Below are 22,303 nucleotides of genomic sequence, written 5' to 3' on the forward strand. Positions count from 1 at the left end.
CAGCACCACAAAAAAATAAAATAAAGATGCTGTGTCCACCGAAAACTAAAAAATAAATATTAAAAAAGCCTTGATCTCTTTCTATTCCTTGACACATTTTTCATCTATTCACCTCCTGGAGATACCACACACTCCTGGTTTTACTCTTTCCTCACTGCTCTTCCTTCGGGGTCTCCTGACCTCTAAAATGGTGACTTGGATGAGGGGGTTAGTCCATTTCTTTTGTCTATCTTTATTTTATGCCTGAAGCAACCACACTCTGCTTAGACTTTAGGAGTATAAAGAAACAAAGTCAGTATTTCTATTTCAATCAAGGCCCTTCTCTGTACTCCAGATTCATATACCCATTCCTTACTTGAAATCTCCACTTCGATATCTAATGGACATCTCAACAATAACAACATCAAAACCAAACCCTAGATTTTATATAATCCCTTCAAAATCTACTCCATCTTTCCACTTGTCTTACCCTTATTTTTTAGTTATAGTTGGATATACAGAGGCACAGTGGTGCACAACTGTAGTCCTAGTTTCCAAAACTTGAGTCATCTTTGACTCCTCTTTCGTGTTGGTCCAACATTCTAAATATATCTGTAATGCTTCTCCTCACCTCCACCTCTAGCCCCCCAGTCATAGCCATTTCTGTCCTACTGTAATAAGCCTCCTGAATTGGACTCCCTGTTCTCACACATTATGTCTACAAAGCAGCAAGACTAATCCTTCTCAAACCTAAATCAGATCACGTCATTCTACTGCTCGAAGCTTGTCATGACTGCATTTTCATTCAGAATACAAACCAAAGTCCTAGGACAATCTCAAAGTCTCTTCATGATCTAGCCCCTTGCTGCCTATCTCATGTATACTCTTCCCTTTGTACAGGCAGAGCATCTCTTACTTATCTCATGCTTGGGACCAGAATTGTTTCTGATTCTTTCAAATTTGAGGAAATTTGCATATGCATGATAAAATATTTTAGAGGTGAGCTCCAAGCCTCAATATGAAATTCATGTATGTCTTACACACACTTTATACACATAGGCTGAAGGGTTTTGTTTTATTTGCAGTACTAAGAACTGAACCCAGGACCCACATGTGCTAAGCAAGTCCACATGTGCTAACCAAGTGTTCTACCACCAACTTGTTTTTTTGTTGTTGTTGTGGGGGTTTTTTGTTTTGGGGTTTTTGTTTGTTTGTTTTTTTTTTTTTTTTTTTTTTTTGCTTTTTTGCTTTTGGAAGACTTTAAATTTGGGGGGTCAAGCTAAATTGTTGAGGCTGGCCTCTAACTTGCAATCCCCCTTGCCTCAGCCTCCCAATTAGTTGAGATTAGAGGAATGTACTACCACACCCAACTCTAAAGGTAACTTTATACAATATTTTCAGCATGCCTGTGTCTTCACAACTCGATGCATGAGGTCAAAGTTTTTCTCTGGTGGCATTACATCAGGGGTCAAGAGTTTCAGATTTTGGATTTTAGATTTCTGGATTAGGGATGTTCGACTGGTCATGCTTCTTCAACTACAATGACAGCCTGCTTTCCCTTAAACACAGTAAACACACTCCTCTCCTGCCTTAGAGCATTGGTGCTTGCTTCAAGGGATACTTCTCCCAGGTATATGCACAACTTGTCCACTCATATCATTCAAAGTCAAAAGTTACCAAATCAAGGAACCTTTTTTTTTTGTTTTTTCTTCCATCTATGTAAAATAGCAACTCCCTATATACACTGTCACTCTGAACCCTCTTATTTGCTTTACTAATCTTCTTAGCACCCACCAGAACCCAACATTGAATAAAATTATTATACTGTTTTCTGCTTATCTTTCCCAAGTACTGACACATAAGGACCACAAGAATACAACACTTTTTTTGGGGGGGCGGGAGGAGTCCTCGGGATTGAATTCAGGGGTACTCAACCACTAAGCCACATTCCCAGCCTAATTTTGTATTTTATTTAGAGACAGGATCTCACTGATTTGCTTAGTGCCTCTCCAATGCTGAGGCTAGCTTTCATCCTCCTGCCTCCATATCCTGAGCCGCTGAGATTACAGGCATGCGCCACCGCGCCCAGCTAATAATACAATTTTGATTTATTCAAAAAGCAGCCCTAGGATAAACCACTAGAATTTAGTCTGTTACATAGTTGCTGAATGACTAAGTCACAGCAAGTCATTTTGCTAAAAATTATTAAAAGATCCACTCATTTAATTTTTTTAATTAAATTTAACTTAATTGCTGGGTTTCACCCCCAGCACAGCCCCAAAAAAAGTCACTCTTATTACCAGAAATAAATTTTGAAATTACTGCATTTAAGGAATAAAGCAACTAATTCCTTTACTTTTTTAGCTTATATGAAAAACAGAGGAATTGTGAAAAATATAATATCTTCAATTTATGTTATAGATACTCATTTTTTATTAATAATAAACATGAAAAGTGTTGAATAAAGACCCTTTAAAACTTACGGTGCAATAATGGCTCTAGCAGGTCTTTTTGTCGACTGTACTTGTGAAAGCCAACCTTCTAGCTGTGCATTCAGCTGCGGTCCTATAAAAACACAAAGAGTAAAATTGGAGTCAGCAAAGCAAGGTCCTACAGATAACCACGCATGGCACAAAGCCCTCTCTGAATCTATACAGTAGTAAAATACCTTAGTGGGCAGTGGGATCACCAGTCTGGATGCTAACGTTTGAATTTAGCAATTGCAAGGACTCCAGCAAGCCACATAAGTTATTGATTAAACAAAATTTGTTTTTATCTATTTACTATTTATAACTATCTTTATTTCAGAGCAACAACAATGTGATTTACAATTTGAGGTGATATTTAATCAAAATAGAACAGAAAGCAGAAGACTAACTATATAAAGAAAAAATAATTAACTGAAATATATTTTAGAGTATCAAAACCTGCGTTTAGATGGTCACTGAAATGATACCTACAGAAGCATTAACTCCCACACTCACAAATCTGTTCTTCCATCCCACTTTAACACCTATGATCAGATTATTAACTACACAATCTCAAAAATCTCAATTTCAAATATCTCATTATCTTTCCTTCCTCTCTTTCCAGTTCATTCCCAGAAATCTGTTGACTCTAACAGATCCTACAACTTTCTTCATCCTCTTATGTTTTCACTTCTGACCTAGTCTGAGACTTAACCTATCTCTGTACTCATTCCTTAATCTATAACCTCACAGCTCTGTTCTCATCTCCCTCATAGTCAAAAAAATAATTTAAAATCAATTTTCCACTAAATACAGTACTCCTACCTGAACAATGAGACTGAAGCAAGAAACAAAATAATATAAAATTTTTTTGGTATATTTGTTTATTTTTGTGATGCTGAAGATTAAACCCAGGGTCTCACACATGCTAGGCACGCACTCCACCACTAGATTACATTCCCAGTTCTATAATTTTAAAATTATAACCAGAAATTTCAGTCAACCCCTAGCAATGCTCATTAATCATATCACATGAACTTAGTTAATTTGCTCTCTCATTTTTAAGATGAAGAATTATAAACCAGGTGTGGTAGTGACTTCCTATAAGCCCCAAAACTAGGAGGAGCCCAAGTTGGAGGACTGCCTGGGGAACTTCCCAAGACACTGTCTCAAAATAAAATTTAAATAAACTGGACGAGGCAGCATACTTTTAATCTCAGAGACTCGAGAGGCTGAGGCAGAAAGAACATCAGTTTGAGGTTAGCCTCTGCAATTTAGAGACTGTCTCAAAGTAAAAAGGGCTGGGGATGTAGCTCAGAAATAGTTGGCTCCTAGGTTCAATTCCCAGTACCACACAAACTCAAAAAAGAGAGAGAATGAATTATAGATTCTTCTTTCACCCTCAGTCTCAAATATCTCCTTCTTCATCCCTTTCTCAGTGTCAGGAGATAAGTTTTTCATTTTGTGAAGGCAAAACAATCAAATGTAGGATAGCTAACCATTTTTATTTGCCTAAAACTTGCCCAGTTTTAGCACTTGAAATACTGCTTCTTAGAAAATCTCTCAGTCCTAAACAAACCTGGGTTATTAATGACCCTCAATTCAAAAATAACCTCTTCATCTTCCAGCCAGTTACTCTGTTTTCCCTCTTGTTTCAATTTCAACAAATTGCCCTTGCTGCTATCAAAAGCCAAACACATTACCTAAACACTGAATTCCATTGTTTTTCTTACTCAAGAATTCTGCTCCCCGGGCTGGGGATGTGGCTCAAGCGGTAGCACACTCGACTGGCATGCGTGCGGCCCGGGTTCGATCCTCAGCACCACATACAAACAAAGATGTTGTGTCCGCTAAAAAAACTAAAAAATAAATATTAAAAAAAAAAATTCTCTCTCTCTCTCTCACTCTCTGTTTAAAAAAAAAAAAAAGAATTCTGCTCCCATAACTGTTCCTAGTCTCCTGCATCAACCTTGTCCTTTTGTCCTTGATCATTATCACTAGAATGCAAATATGCAATACCAGCATTGATCAATTTCCCTTCAACTACCACCCATTTCTTTGGCCCCCTTTAAAATAAATTTCTTTGAAGGGATGTCCTTATCTCCTTTCCCTGCTCCCCACCCATTTTGTTTTAAAATTTTTAAGAAATGTGCTGTCCAGCTGAATCCAAACTTTTGGGCTCAAGCAATCCTTCTGTATCAGCCTTTCTAGTAGCTGGGGCTACAGGCACATGTCACTGCACTAGGATTTCTTTTTTAAATTTTAACCATTAAATATTTAAACATTACAAATGAATCTAGATAATAGTATAACAAGCACCCAAGTACTCACTGCCCAAATTAATTAAATCTTAACAAATTCTATCTTATTAAGATCTTGTTCCATTAAGAAATAAAAGCACTAATGGCTAATTTCGTTTTTGCATCCCTCGACAGAGGTAAATCACTTTCTGACTTTGGTGTTTATCATTCCATTATACTTTTACTGCACGTGTATCCATAAATAATATGTGGTATTTTTTCTGCATATTTTTAAACATCATAAATATAACATATAATCCATCTACAACTTTAAAAACTCACTAATATTTTTTAAAATTATTCAAGTTGATACATGTAGTTCAAGGTCATTTGTTTTCAATGTTACATAGTATGATTTATTGTAAGAAATACACCAAAATTTATCTCTTTACTCTTCTGTCCCCAGATACTTTGGTTGTTTCCAACATTTCATTGAATAGACAATACCACAAGTAGTGTTAAATTTCTCTAGGACCTATCTAGAGTATAAACACTAGCACAGAAGATATGCACATCTTTAAATCTACTAGAATTTTCCCACAAATAAAAATTTTAAATATGAAGTTTAACTCTTTGTATACTTTCCCTACTACCCCCTTTTCTTACAGCATTTTTTAAATTTATTGGTTCTTTTTAGTTTTACATGACACCAGGATCCATTTTGATATAATTATATAAGCACGGAGTGTATCTTATTCTAGTTAACAGTCTCATTCTTAGGGATGTGCATGATGGTGAGATTCATTGTGTTGTTTTCATATGTGTACGTGGGAAATTTTTGTAAGACTCATTCTACTGTTTTTCACCTTGGAGCATTTTCTTTCTTTTCTTTTCTTCCCCTCCCTCCCTCCCTCTCCCCACCCTTTCTTTCTTTCTTTCTTTCTCTGGGTGCACTTAACCACTGAGTCCCATCCCCACCCCTTTTCTATATTTTATTTAAAGACAGGAACCCAATGAGTTGCTTAGGACTTCTGCTAAATTGCTGAGACTGACTTTGAACTTGTGACTGTCCTGCCTCCGCCTCCTACTGGGACTACAGGTGGGCACAACCATGCCTGAGAGCATTTTCTTTATGACACTTTTGAGTTCTTTCTGGGCCCCTTAGAGAGATATGTATATCTGTTTAAAAGCTAAGTGAGCCTTCAGAGCCTTCAGCCAGCAACCCAGGATTGTTTCTCAAGAATCTACTAGCCATTTCTTTTAAATGAGATCAAGGAGGACGATGCTCCCTAGCTTCCAGTTTCTGTGGAAGTTTAGAAACCTAAGGGGCAGGCCACCTTGCTTCAAGTTGCAAAATTTCCTATCATAAAGATCATTTTCCTGGGCTGGGGCTGTAGCTTGGTGGCAGAGCACTTGCCTAGCATGTGTGAGGCACTGGGTTCCATCCTCAGCACCACCTAAAAATAAATAAATAAAGGCATTCTGTCCATCTATAATTAGAAAAAATTTTTTTAAAGATCATTTTACTTAGGATAAAAGTCAATTAGTCACGCCAATTATCAAGTGAATTTAACATGAACTGTGACAAATGGTGTCATCCAGTCCTCTTGAGTATAACTGTTTATTCTGAGAACATGTATGTAAAGGGTTATTATCTGCTTGGCTATATATAAGAGTGAACTTTCTCTTGGTCTTTGAAATCTTTTAGCAGACTGCCTATGATGCACATCACATTCCAGTTTAATGCTTATTCAATAATAAATTGTTTCCTTTCTCTTCTACTTTTGAAGAGAGATTTTATAAGGTAGGCAAGAGATTTTGGTTTTAATTTTATTTCTCCAACATAAGTAATATTAAGTTCCCATTTTCCTTCACCCTTACCATTATTTCAAACTTTCAGAAATTTATTTCTTTTTTTTAATTTTTTTTTAATTTAATTTTTAGCTTTTTGAGGACACAACATCTTTGTTTGTATGTGGTGCTGAGGCTTTAACCCGGGCCGCACGCATGCCATGCTACCACTTGAGCCACATCCCCAGCCCCAGAAATTTATTTCTTTATAATTTGTATGTCACTGATTGTATGTCCACTGAGATTAAGCATATTCCTTTTAAATATTTTTAATTGTAAGTGGACTTAATATCTTTATTTTATTTATTTTCTGTGGTGCTAAGGATCAAACCCAATGCCTCACATGTGCTAGGCAAGCACTTTACCACTGAGCTATAACCCCAGCCCCAGATTAAGTATATTCTGTTTGGAATTTCTTCTGAATATATTAAGGTCTATAAGAATAAACAAGGACTGGGGTTGTGGCTTAGCGGTAGAGTGCTCGCTAGCACATGAGAGATCCTGGGTTCGATCCTCAGCACCACATAAAAAATAAATAAACAAAATGAAGGTATTGTGTCCAACTACAACTAAAAAATAAAATATTTTTTTAAAAAAGAATAAACGAGATAGGGCTAGGCTGGTTCTCAGTAGTAGCGCACTTGCTAGGCATGTGTGATGCACTGGGTTCGATTCTAAGCACAGCATATAAATAAATAAAGATCTATCAAGAACTTAAAAAATAAAAATATTTTTTTAAAAAATAAATAAGGTAAGTTTACAATGGACAGTTCACTTTATAAGTTGCCAAAGTACAAAAAGAGACTGATTCTGCATTTAAATGATTACTTTATCCTAAAATTTTAATTTAGTAAGTTACCAAAAAATCGTACATTATATTAACCCAAGGAAAGCCCATGAACTATAGTCGCATTATGAAAAACTGACTCACTACAATGTTCTGTTATTTTTCACTGTAAGGCAGACCAACTGAAATTCGTTAAGCACAAGCATTTGGAAACTTCCCACTACAACAAACAGTTTTTGAGAATCTTTACCGACTACAACTATCTCATCTAATTTTTAAAATAAATAAAAAGGAAGGCTGAATATGTAGTACAGTGGTAGAATGTCTGTTTAGCATTCACAAATCCCTGAGTTCAGTCTCCTCTACCATTAAAAATAAATAAATACATAAATATCAACAAAAATAAATAAGAAGTTCTGGAGATAAACCCAATGGTAAAGTACATGCTTAGCATGTACCTGGCCCTGGGTTTGATGCCCAGTACACTCAGAATAAACAAACAAATAACAATTTAGCAGATTTCCCCAAATCCTTTTTCTCATTCCCGATGCCTTACAACGACATTTAATATGTGTATTTAAAATAGATTGCCATACTATTTACAAAAATAGTATCTTATTTTTAAGTATACCCTGAGGGATATTGTTTTGTTTTTAATGTATCTGACATAGTGTTCCTCACACAGGACAAAAACATGCCCTTGGTACTGCATCCTACGGAACGCAAGAAATGGCATAGTAAGTCTGACCCAGAACCCATTCAGAAGAGTACTATCTCAACATACACACATAATAATAATAAAAATATAATAATAACAAATAACACTTGCTGTAAAGAACATTGCTCTTCTTCATATACATTTCAAAGGTTGGCTAAATCAAAATATCTTGGATTCCTTATCCATTCATTTCTTTAAACATCTTCATTGTATTTTTACTGTTATTTTCATTGTAAGGCAGACCAACTGAAATTCATTAAGCACAGAGACAGGAATCCAATGAGTTGCTTTGGACCTCTGCTAAATTGCTGAGACTGACTTTGAACTTGTGATTCTCCTGCTTCAGCCTCACGCTATAATTCTATAGTTCAGAATACAATCACACAGAACAATTAATTATCCCAGGGAAGAGGCTTCAGTGTGTACCAACCAACTCTTAGATTTCCCCAATTGCAAGTCTTCACTTTTTTGCTTACTCACAGTCTCTCAAATACCAATTCTATTGTCATCACACCTAAAAGGGTGGCAAAATTGGAGCAGATCGTTGACAAAACTATAATCCAAAAATTGGGTTAGCCAGATCCATGTGAGACTCCGATAATTTGAATTCTCTATATATACAATTTCCTTCCCCTATCAAACAATGTCCCTACAAATCCCTTGTTAACTCCTAAAGTTATCATATCTAAAGTATTTTTAAAATCCAAGCATTGATTTTTATTTGCTTTTTTCTTTTTTGGGGGGGTACTGGGGACTGAACTCAGGGGCACTATGCCACTGAGCCACATCCCCAGTCCTATTTTGTATTTTATTCAGAGACAGGGTCTCACTGAGTTGCTTAGCACTCACTTTTGCTGAGGCTGACTTTGAACTCCCGACCCTTCTGTCTCAGCCTCCTTAGCCTCTGGGATTACAGGCATGTGCCACCACACCCGGCTTTTTTTGCTAGATTTTTCATTTTTGAAAAAGCATGTTCTGTATATAAAACTTGGGAAATGCAGAATGGAAAAGGGAAGACCATTATCATATATTTACAAAAATCATCAAAATTAATATCTTCTAAATTTCCTTCTAGTATTTAAAGGGATATACAATTCTATGCCTATTTTTATACCTATTGCATAACATAAACATTTTCCTACATTGTAAACTCTTCAAAGACATTTTATGACTAAATGATATTTCATTATGTGAATGGATCAGTGCTTTCTTAAACATTAATATAAAATATATTTAGGCTTTCAATTTTCCATGTTGTTATAGACAATTCTATATTATGCATCTGTTTATAAACGTTTTTCCAAATATAAAAATTATTTTTTAAGATTCTCAGAAAATTACTATGTAAATCTGTATGGGGGGGTATGGGATTACTTGGGTGGAATCCAGGGGTGCTCTACTACTAAAACACATCCCCATTCTTCTTTTTTTCTTTCTTTTTAATTTTATGACAGAGTTTCCTAAGTTGCTGAGGCTGGTTTCAAACTAAGGCTCTTCCTGCTTTTGCCTCCTGAGGAACTGGAATTACTGGTGTTTACCAATTACTGGTGTGTACTGTGCACCTGGCAGTATTATTCTTTAAAAGATTCTGATACATTCAAAAGGTCATCCAAGGGGCTGGGGTTGTGGCTCAGCAGTGGAGTGCTTGTATAAGGCACTAAGTTTGATTCTCAGCACTGCATATAATATATAAAATAAAACATCCATCAACAACTAAAATGTTTTTTAAATGTTACCCAAAATTGTTTCCATTCGTATTCATGCAACATGTATCACAAAGCCTACTTTACCATGAATCTTACCACTCTCCTCAAAGTAATATTTTAAAGGATTAATTCACTTATCCAATTCCCTCATTTGATGAAAATTAAAATCCAATGTCCTACTCCCCAATAATAGTTGGCATTCCAAAATAAATATTCAAAGCAATTATAATTTTTAAGAAAAAGGTATTTTGGCTCTAAGATTAATTTTCTCCTTAGAGAAAAGTAGATGGTCCATGCAACAGCAACATAATTACTGAGTCTTCTTGCAGCCACAAGTTAGCACTTATTAATATTTACAGAGCAACTATCAGTCTTATAGAAGACACAAAGTATGTTGTGCTGCTATTTTAAATTATCCACAATGCTAAGGATTTTTAAATGAGCCTGCCATTAAATCTTTTTAACTAATGGGGTATAATTTTTCAGAAATTATAATTTTAGAAATTATAATTTTTACCCCTATAATAGTCAAGAGGTAGTCTACAGGTCAGAATCACTTGGTGTGTTTACTTAAGAGAGATCCCTAGGTCTTACCACAAGGCTATGTCATCACCATCTCTGGGGATGCACCAGTAATTTTTAACAAGCTCTCCAGGTGATTCAGATAAACATTCAAATGTGAAGCCCACTGCCAAAAAGAAATATATTTGTACATGCTATGATGAATACAGCTAACAGACTTCTAGAAGGTTTATGACTGAGATTTTTTACTGTAATAAATCACTTTATCCATTAATTGGCAATAAGCACATGAATTATAATTCTAAACTACTTTGAAGCCATAGTGACCTCCAATGTTTCTTAAGATTTACATAAGCTTACTTTCATAGTGTTTTTACACTCTCACTTCTATCAATCTGTCAAAAACCCCCTGAACACAGAGGAAAATAAACATTCTTAAAAACTAAGTATTCCTCAAACTCAAAATCATTTTTTAAATCTTGTTTTAGTCTAAAAATTCATGAGGATGTTACAGACTGACAACATCCATATTTATTTCAAAACTCCCCAACCTCCTCCACGTACCTATCTGGCAATTTAAAGGGGGGATTCAAAAAAGATGACCTATTTAATTTTTGTCGCAGGGGTTAAGGAATTTTTTTTTGAGAATTTTAATATTTATTTTTTAGTTATTGGCGGACACAACATCTTTGTTTGTATGTGGTGCTGAGGATCAAACCCGGGCTGCACGCATGCGAGGCAAGCGCGCTGCCACTTGAGCCACATCCCCAGCCCGTTAAGGAATTTTTAACAAGCTGATAGAGGATGACATGAATCTGGACCATACAAAACCATGGCCAAAAATGACAGAAATGATTCAAGTTAGGTCTACAATACTTCCTAATGCATATCTAAACAGGAATCATTTTTTTCCAATTTTAGCTAGTACATTTATTTCTTCTCTGTTTCTTTGGGTTACAATGAGCCAGGTGGTACTAGTGAATCTGGATAATTTGGTACCAAATCCTAAAATATAACCTATGGGGGGGAAAAAACAAGTCTGCCTCACTGAAAAGAATCAGGACTAGGATAACCCTTCCCACACAAAGTAAGACTTCTCATGCAACTGCTTAAAAGAAAATTTTTTTTTAATAAAATAAAAGAAAAAAATAATTTTCGTTTTTATATATTTCCACCACAAATGTATAAGACATCCTTACTCTATTCTGTGTAGTACATATTTCCTTCTCTAAGGGTTTCCACTCACAGAATTTGATTTAGGGGGAGAAAAAAAAAGTGGATAAGGCCTAGAAGACAATACCAAGTGAAATGGGGTAAGAGGTTGTTAACTACTGACATGTATAAACCAACAGAACAAAAGATGTGAAATAAAAAATACACTAGGTAATTAAATTATCGTGAATCCATAAAGTAGAATATTAAGCAAATGGAAAGCAATGAGGCAAAATTTTAGATACCTTTATGGAGGATCTTTTAATTGAGGAAGGAAAAAGCATGATGAAGAAAAGAAAGCAGGGCTGGGGTTGTGGCTCGGCGGTAGAGCACTCGCCTAGCATGTACAAGGACCTGGGTTCGATCCTCAGCACCCCTTAAGAAATAAAATAAAATAAAGACATTGTGTCCATCTACAACTAAAAAATAAATATTAAAAAAAAGAAAGCATTGACATTATTGTCTGTGCACGTCATACATAATTATTACACATTATATAATTATGTAAATGCTATTAAAATAGTAGATATTCCACTTATATAGAAGATCTCTGGAAAATCACAAAAGAAATGCACAAGAGTCACAGTGTCCTGAAAAGAGAATTAAAAGGGAAACTTTACTAATTTTACTATATACCCTTTTGTATCTGTTGTATTTAATACTACTTACAGTTACTACCTATCTAAAAAGTAATGAAAAATAAGGTACAATCACAAAGAATGATGGTATAGACATATCTTTACTGAACAGAAAAAAAGGCCTCTTGCACAGCACAATGGCACACATCTGTAATCCCAGCAACATGGCAGGCTGAGACAGGAGGACCACAAGTTTGAGGCCAGCAACTTAGCCAGATTCTGTCTCAAACTAGAAATAAAAAGGGATGGGGATGAAGCTCAGTGGTAGAGTGACTCCTGAGTTCAATTCCCAGTATCCCATAAAGAAAAAAGGTTTCCACACATCATGAAAACCTTTGATCTGTGGCTCTGGTGGACTGGCATATTTTACTTAGCATGATAGTCTAAAGATCCATCCATTTATTGGCAAATGTCATAAAATCATTCTTCTTAATGGCTGAACAATACTTCACTGTGTATATATACCACATTTTCTTTATCCATTCATCTGTTGAAGGGCATCTGGTTTGGCTCCATAGCTTAGCTATTGTGAATTGAGCTGCTATAAATATTGATGTGGCTGCATCACTGTAGTATGCTAATTTTAAATCCTTTGGATATATTCCGAGGATTGGGATAAGTGGGTCAAATGCTGGTTCCAATTCCTAGTTTTTTTGAGGAATCTCTAGACTGCTTTCACCAATAAGTAGTCCCACCAGCAATGAATGAGTATCCTTTTTTACCCCACATCTTCACCAACTGACACTTGAATTCTTAATAACTGCCATTCGAACTGCAGTAAGATGAAATCTTAAGATGAGTTTTAATTTGCATTTCTCTAGTTGCTAAAGATGTTGGGCATTTTTTCACATATTTGTTGACCATTCATATTTCTTCTTTTGAGAAGTGTCTGTTCAGTTCCTTTGCCCATTTATTAACTGGGTTATTTGGGAGTTTTTTTGGTGTTACATTTTTTGAGTTCTTTATTAATACCCATCTGAGGTGCAGGTAGCAAAGACTCTCAGCAAATATTTTTGCTGATATGTGGAAGCTAATACACAATAGGGAGAGGGGAACAGAAAGTCAGTAGATTAGACAACGGGGAATAAAGGTATGGGACAGGGAATAGGAACAAGAAAGACAGTGGAATGAATCTAACATAATTATATCCTATGTATATACGTGAATACACCATACACCACAGTGAATCCCACCATCGTGTACATCCACAAGAAGGGGGTCCTAATTATAATAAGATATATTACATGCTTGTATAACTATATCAAAATGGATTCTACTGTCATGTATAACTAAAAAGAACCAATAATTTTCTTAATAATGCTATAGAAAATAACAAACCACTGTTAGACAGTAACCAGACAACACCTATATTAATAATCTAGCTTAAAAAATGCATAAAACCAAACGGTTGAGAATTGCTATTTGACCAATAAAATATGCATTACAGTAAATAATATATATGACCAATCTGACAAGTTTCCCTAGTAGCAAAAATGGATTTTCTCCTTCTACTTCACTTTCCTAAGTCCTCACCAAATTTCTGGTAAAACAAATCAAAGAACAAGAAAAGATTTTACAAAAGAATGATCCTGAAAAGAATCAAGGCACTCAAATTCTTACTAATATTTTCCTTTATAATTCTTCTCCAATGAACAAACTGGAATTTTGGGGGGTTTTGTTTATTTGTTTGTGGTGCTGGGGATTGAACCCGGGGCTTTGTGCATGTGAGACAGGCACTCTACCAACTGAGCTATATCTCCAGCATTCAATCTTTTTTTTTTTTTTAATTGAGTTATTCTCTACTCTGACTTCTTCAGCCTTTTTAAGTCAAACTGCCCTTTTAAGTAATTAACTATAGTGTAATGCTATTCATGTTTGTATGCATTTGCTGTGACTTATTTGAGGCTTGTGTCTTTGTCTTTCACAAAGCCTTGGCACTGCATATACCATCTCATCCATCTACAGAACTATATTTCTGATTGAGCAAACATACACTAAAGACAAAAGGAATCCCAGCAAGTTCTTCTCCTATAACGTGCCCAGAAACATATCTAATGTGGACTGAGAGAGAGGTAGGTTATCACATAAGAAGAAGAAAAAAAGAAAAGAAAACAGCTAAAACAGCCATCACAATAAAAGGTTTTCCAAGGAGTTCCAAGATTGACAATTTAGGGGGAAAAAATAAGTTGGGAAACTAAGTTGGAAGCTAATGGACACAGTTAAACATAGAATTTCAGTTGTATGTGCTTATCCACTCTGCCAAACCATGTCCATGTCTCTTGGACTATTTTCACTGAACTGCTTGACTCAGAAGCAAAAACTGTTAATGTAAATGCTACCCAGATAGAAAAAGTACTTCCCCAATTCCCAGGAAATTATTCCAAAAAAGTTTGAGAACCTCAGTCAAGCTTAGGCACTAGCACCTCTAAGAGGCCTTAGACAATGCCACTGGCAACTTCTTTTAAACCACAGCTACCACAAAGCATCTATTTAAAAAATAAGAATCACCTCTCAAATCTCTCTGCACTTAGACGAATTCTGTAAATTAACTAAATTAATATTCACTCAGTGTTAATCCTATAAGCCAAAATTTCTCCAAACTGTTAAGCAAAGCTTGAACAGAAAGGAGGTGAGTAAAGGAGTCAATGATAAGGGCTAGGGTTGTGGTTCAATACCAGAGCACTTGCCTAGCATATGTGAGGCACTGGGCACCACATAAATATAAATAAAGATACTGTGTTCATCTACAACTAAAAATTAAAAAAAAAAAAAAAAAGAGTCAATGATAACAAAAACCAAGGGTTACTTGCCAAACAACTGTAGCATCAGCTACTTTGGAGGATTGCTTAAGCCCAAGAGACAAGTAGGGGTAACACAGCTAGACCCTATCTCTAACTAAATCAATAAATTAATAAATAAGACAATACAATAGGGGACAGTATCAATGACAAAATTAAGAAAGACCATGAAGTCTGTTTTAAGTTGAAGACACAGCAGTTAAGGTGGAAAAAAAAAATGGGTAAGAGTCATATGAAGGAAGATAGACTTGATAATGGCAAGCACAAATGCTAAACCAGTCTTAAGGTTTGAATGTGATCACAGAAGTAAGAAGATAAGTCAGTAAGGGAGGAAAAAGAACTCCAAATCCAAGGGAAAACACAGTGCAAGGACAGCAAAGAGATGAGATCATCAAGATTACTAATAGAATCTGATGCCCTGAAGTGAATCAGAACAATGGGAACAGAAAAAATGCCAATGAATAGAGTTGGTAATTATGAGGAATTAGTAACTTACAGCAACTACTTTTTGGTGGATGGGGGTAAAAGCTGAGTTTACAAGTAGTTACAGACAAAAAAAGAGGGGAAAAAATGGAGGAGGCAACTCAAAACTAACTTCAAGAAGAAACTGAAGACAGTTAAAGCGGCCTCCTTTTTCTTAATGTCTACATCTCCCAATGTAAAGTTACTCCCATTACTCAAATATAATTCATTAATCTTGTGAACCTTAGGCACTAGCAATCACATTTTATATCTCACAACAAAGAAAGTCATCTATTAATGTCTCAAGAAAGTCAATATTCCAATATATAATGTGTCCAGAACTGTATCCAAATAGATGGCAAATAACTTGAATCTGAAAGTGCTTTTTTTTTTGAAAGATAAACACTCTTAAAAGATTTTTCTCTTCATACTCACTTTAAATATATAGTTCAGACTAATAATCCTAAAACTAGCTCTATAGAAATCAAGCCAATATTTCATGTCAAAAAGGAGAATGTAATTTAAAATGCTAGCATTTGGTGTTGCCAGCACAGCTTTCATCTAAGGACATCAAAGCAACTTTTAAACATCTACTAATTATGGCCTTCTTAAACTATCCTATTAACTTTAGCAGAATACAAGAATGAACATGATCACACAAAATGTAATATGAAATGTCATCAATGTTCAGTAATTAAAATACATTGGAATAACAACATCATCTTGAATAAAGCACTACAGAAGGAAAAGTAAAATCTCAATTTAAGCATCATAAAACTTCCAGGAAAACTCAGAAAAAAAGAACCAATTTTTAAATTCTGTTAAATAAAATGTTTGCTAAGCAAATACTATGAACAAGGTAGCAAATAACACAAAAACATACTATTTCTAGCTAATATTGATATACCTGATGTTCAGTTTTAAAAGGTGGCAACAATATGGCAGGAAAACACTGCAAAGTGGGAGGACAGGAAAACCCAGCATTTATAGTGTACCTATACAACAGGTCAGGCACATCACTAGGTTCTTTAAAATGTTTTTAAACTGCGGTTGCAACTTAGTATTAGAGTATAAGCGTAGTATGTACATACAAAGTCCTAAATTTGATTCACAGCACCACCAAAAAAAAAAAAAAAAAAAACTTTTTAACTCATTTTTTTTTTTAGAGAGAATTTTTTAATATTTTATTTTCTAGTTTTCGGCAAACACAACATCTTTGTTTGTATGTGGTGCTGAGGATCGAACCCGAGCCGCACGCATGCCAGGCGAGCGCCCTACCGCTTGAGTCACATCCCCAGCCCTTTAACTCATATTTTTAAAGAAATGTGTATATGTGTATGTAATGTGTGCATATATGTATGTAATATATATAATCTTGGTTAACAGAAAACTTATGACATAGTTATTATCATCTCTAGTTTACAAATAAACAGAAAATTCAAGTTTAGTCAAGATCATACAGCTAATAAACAGCAAAGCCAAGATTCAAGTCATGTTGGTTTGACTCTGAACTGGGGGGTTCTCCCACTACTTCACACATCTAAGAGCTAAGCAATCTGGGTTCTAGTCCTAACCTTCCTACTAACCAATCTGTGCTTCAACCTCATCTTCTTTAAAATAATGAGGACAGATTTAATTATACCTATAATTCTAAGTTATTATAATACACTCACAGCTAAATTATTAATGTTTAAAGAAGAAAATTACAAACATATACTTACTTTACTAGATACATATTTTTCCTGTCTTCACATTCAATATAAAATACTGGCTCTTCCTGGATCAAGCTTAAGTCAACTTTGAACTAAAACTTGGACTAAAACTACATCATGGGCTACCCTATTTCTCAGGACTCTGGACACAGGCTAAAGCTACACATTGGTCATACTGGCTCTCCAGACTGTTGACTGCCATGTTTTGGGACTTGCCAGCCTCCATAATCATATGAGCCAATTCCTTGTAGTAAATCTTCACTATTCTAAGTAGATCCTCCTTCCCCCGCCCCAACACACAACCTACTGTTTCTGTTTCTCTAAAGAACACTAGCTAAGGGTATGGGGATGTGACTCAAGTGGTAGCACGCTCACCTGGCATGCGCGGGGTGCTGGGTTCGATCCTCAGCACCACATAAAAATAAAATAAAGATGTTGTGTCCACCGAAAACTAAAAAAATAAATATTCTCTCTCTTTAAAGAAAAAAAAAAAAAAAAGAACACTAGCTAATATACTAGGATGCAAGAAAGCTATCAAAAATTATCAAGGCCTTATAAAAGAGACTCAGAAGTCACCTTAACAAAGGTTCCACTGGCTAAAGATAAAGACAATCTGCAACTTTTAAACGTGTGAGTTCACAAGTACACTTGAAAAACAATATTCAACCATTATTTTTGGTTTTTTTGTTTTTAATTGGTTATTCAAAACATTACAAAGATTGCAGAATCACATCGGTTACACATCCACATTTTTACATAATGCCATAATAGTAACTGTTGTATTCTGCTACCTTTCCTATCCTCTACTATCCCCCCTCCCCTCCCCTCCCATCTTCTCTCTGTACCCCATCTACTGTAATTCACTTCTCTCCTTGTTTTTTTCCCATTCCCCTCACAACCTCTTATATGTAATTTTGTATAACAATGAGGGTCTCCTTCCATTTCCATGCAATTTCCCTTCTCTCTCCCTTTCCCTCCCACCTCATGACTCTGTTTAATGTTAATCTTTTCCTCCTGCTCTTCCTCCCTGCTCTGTTCTTAGTTGCTCTCATTATATCAAAGAAGACATTTGGCATTTGTTTTTTAGGGATTGGCTAGCTTCACTTAGCATAATCTGCTCTAATGCCATCCATTTCCCTGCAAATTCCATGATTTTGTCATTTCTTAGTGCTACGTAGTACTCCATTGTGTATAAATGCCACATTTTTTTATCCATTCATCTATTGAGGGGCATTGGGGTTGGTTCCACAGTCTAGCTATTGTGAATTCTGCTGCTATGAACATCGATCTGGCAGTATCCCTGTAGTATGCTCTTTTAAGGTCTTCAGGGAATAATCCAAGAAGGGCAATAGCTGGGTCAAATGGTGGTTCCATTCCCAGCTTTCCCACGAATCTCCATACTGCTTTCCATATTGGCCGCACCAATTTGCAGTCCCACCAGGAATGTACAAGTGTACCCTTTTCCCCACATCCTCGCCAGCACTTGTTGTTGTTTGACTTCAGAATGGCTGCCAATCTGACTGGAGTGAGATGGTATCTTAGGGTGGTTTTGATTTGCATTTCTCTGACTGCTAGAGATGGTGAGCATTTTTTCATGTACTTGTTGATTGATTCTATGTCCTCCTCTGAAAAGTGTCTGTTCAGGTCTTTGGCCCATTTGTTGATTGGGTTATTTGTTTTCTTATTGTTTAATTTTTTGAGTTCTTTGTATACTCTGGATATTAGGGCTCTATCTGAAGTGTGAGGAGTAAAAATTTGTTCCCAGGATGTAGGCTCCCTGTTTACCTCTCTTATTGTTTCTCTTGCTGAGAAAAAACTTTTTAGTTTAAGTAAGTCCCATTTGTTGATTCTTGTTATTAACTCTTGTGCTATGGGTGTCCTATTAAGGAATTTGGAGCCTGACCCCACAATATGTAGATCGGAGCCAACCTTTTCTTCTATCAGATGCATAGTCTCTGATTTGATATCAAGGTCCTTGATCCATTTTGAGCTGACTTTTGTGCATGGCGAGAGGAGGGGATTCAATTTCATTTTGTTGCATATGGATTTCCAGTTTTCCCAACACCATTTGTTGAAGATGCTATCCTTCCTCCATTGCATGCTTTTAGCCCCTTTATCGAATATAAGATAGTTGTAATTTTGTGGATTGGTTTCTGTGTCCTCTATTCTATACCATTGGTCCACCCGCCTGTTTTGGTACCAGTACCATGCTGTTTTTGTTACTATTGCTTTGTAGTACAGTTTGAAATCTGGTATCACTACACCTCCTGATTCACACTTCCTGCTTAGAATTGCTTTTGCTATTCTGGGTCTTTTATTTTTCCATACGAATTTCATGATTGCTTTATCTATTTCTACAAGAAATGCCGTTGGGATTTTGATTGGCATTGCACTGAACCTATAGAGAACTTTTGGTAATATCGCCATTTTGATGATGTTAGTTCTGCCTATCCATGAACAGGGTATATTTTTCCATCTTCTAAGATCTTCTTCTATTTCTCTCTTTAGGGTTCTATAGTTTTCATTACAACCATTATTTTTGGATAATGGTAGAAAACAAATGCATTATTCAGAAAATGTAAATAAAGGAAAAAGATCAGCATTATTTATCCTTTTTCTTTTCTATATATAGAACTATTCTTTCAGATAAGGAAATATTTGAGGACAAGAAATATCTCTTCAGATAAAATATAATTGCTTTCCAAGTTCTAACAAATTAAAATATCAAATAAATGATAGTGAATAGTCATTCACTACCAGAACCACCAAAAAGGGACAACCATATCATGGGAGGTAGGGGGTGGGGCTGAATCTGATTTGAGTTTCTAAAACTGTGCTGTTCAACTCAGGAGTCATTAGTCACATTTGGCTACCAAGCATGTGAAATACAGCTAATCCTAACTGAGATGTGCTCGAAGTATAAAATACACATTGAATTTCTAAGGTTTAAATCAAAAATAGAAAATATCTTTGATTGATTTACATGCTGAAATTATAATATGGTGGATATACTGACCCAAATAAAATTATTATTAAAACCAATTTTGCCTGGGTTTTTTCCACATTTTTTAAAAGTGGATATCAAAAATATTCAAATTTCACAGGGCTGGGGATGTAGGTATGCTTAGCATATCCTGGCTTTAATCTCCAGCACCAAAAAATAAACAAAAATGTTTCCAGTTTTCATATGTGGCTTGCTTTATATTGACATTAGACCATAATGCTCTAGATCAAATTACTAGTTTTCACAAAAACACAGGACAGACATGACCAACACCATACAAAAGCAATTACCAAAACCCAGGCTGTAATTTCTAAAAGTCAAAAGACCTGGTTTCTTCAAAAATTTAAAAAAAAAAAAAAAAAAAGTGATAGCATAGCTGAGATGAAGGTCACAAGTAGATTTAAAAAGACTTAAGAAATGTATCAACCAATTACATCATACAGGGTCATATGTGAATCTGGACTTAAAAGAGACTAAAAGGAAATTTTAACAGGAAAATGTGTGCAACTCAGTAAATAGGAAGGAATTAATGTTTTGCATTGATAATAGTACTTTAGTTGTATACCTTTTTTTTTTTTTTTTTTTTTTGGTGTGTGTGTGTGTGTTGGTACCGGGCATTGAACCGAGGAGCACTTAACCACTGAGCCACATCCTCAGCCCTTTTTTATAGTTTATTTAGGGACAGGGTCTCACTAAGCTGCTTAGGGCCTCACTGAGTTAAACTTAGCTTTGAACTTGTGATCCTCCTGCCTAAGCCTCCCAAGCCACTGGGATTACAGGCATGCACCACCATGACCAGCTTCTGTAGTTACATTTTTTAAAATTTTTAAAATAGTTTCAATCTTTCAAAGGTATATACCAAATATTTACAGATGAAATAATATGCTAAGTATGATGAAATTATGGCATCTATGGCAAACTAATGTGCAGGGAAAATAATGTTTGGGGGACAAGTGTAATGTTTGAGGGACAAATGTAAAAGGGTGTAGACAAAACAAGTTGGCCACAGAATAATTCTGTAGTTCAGCGATAGGTAGTTGAGGGTCCGTTATAATGGTCTTTCCATTTTGTACAATAACAGAATTTTAAGGTTGGAAAGAACTCTAGAAATCAGAGCACAGTAAATGTGAGGGAAACAAATGGTGACAGAGTCAAAAATATGTGGCTATATGAACTGAATAAAACTCTTCAGTTTGTTTCCTTAGTTGTAAAAATGAAAATAAAATATTTGATAGTAGAGGATAGGAAAGGCAGCAGAATACAACAGACACCAGAATGGCAATATGTAAATCAATGGTTGTGCAACTGATGTGATTCTGCAATCTGTATATGGGGTAAAAATGGGAGTTCATATCCCACTTGAATCAAAGTGTGAAATATAATATATCAAGAACTATGTAATGTTTTGAACAACCTACAATAAAAATTAATTAAAAAAAAAAGAAAAGAAAATATTTAACTTTATATAAGGTGGTTAAGCATTAAATAAAATAACATGTTTACTAAAAACTGACCTTTTTTTTTTCATCCTTTCCTCAAGTACTAAACAAACATGAGCTCAACTGGTCAGATTTCCTCAGCTGAAGTGATGAAACTGAAGAATATCTTTAAAATCTACATGAAGTTAGTACCTCTTTCCTAATACTACTACTTCATTCCCAGTTAATACACTACAAATGGCTGTGTACCACACCCCATGCTCAAACAGATTTTAAGATGTACAGAAATTTACAAACTTGTCACACACCCAGCCAGTGTTAGTTATTACTACTCCGGTTATTTGATGATCTGCATTAGAGTTGCAAACAGATGCCTTTCATCTAAATGATGGGTGGTACTTATATGAACATTATTTTTCTTTTCCCTCTCTCTGGTACTAAAGAATTGAACTCATTCTTGTACTACCTCTGGGCTATACTGCCAGCCCTTTTTATTTTTTGTTCTGAAGGTCTAAGCTGCCCAGACTGGCCTAGAACTTGCAATGTTCATGCCTCAGACTTCCAAGGAGCTGGGATTACGAGCACACAGGGACCTTTATCTTAATAACTATTTGCCATTAAAACTAAGTATGGGTCAGGGACAGAAGCATATGCCTATAATCCCAGTTACTCAGGAGACTAGGCCGGAAGATCACAAGTTCAAGCCCAGACTGAACCACTTGGCAAGACCCTACTACAAAATTTAAAAAAAAAAAAAATTAAAAAGA

General features: G+C 35.5%; 1 protein-coding gene across 1 annotated transcript in view; it reads right to left on the minus strand.

The window, feature by feature from the left end:
- Memo1 (mediator of cell motility 1) overlaps nt 1-22,303 on the minus strand; it is a 113,764-nt gene that overhangs the window by 55,605 nt on the left and 35,856 nt on the right. The window contains exon 2 of the mRNA XM_076833507.1: nt 2,463-2,544. Coding sequence (XP_076689622.1) covers nt 2,463-2,544 — 82 coding nt within the window. The remainder of the gene's footprint in view (nt 1-2,462; nt 2,545-22,303) is intronic.

The sequence above is a fragment of the Callospermophilus lateralis genome, chromosome 14 (assembly GCF_048772815.1).
Source record: "Callospermophilus lateralis isolate mCalLat2 chromosome 14, mCalLat2.hap1, whole genome shotgun sequence".
Classification (NCBI taxonomy): Eukaryota; Metazoa; Chordata; class Mammalia; order Rodentia; family Sciuridae; genus Callospermophilus; species Callospermophilus lateralis.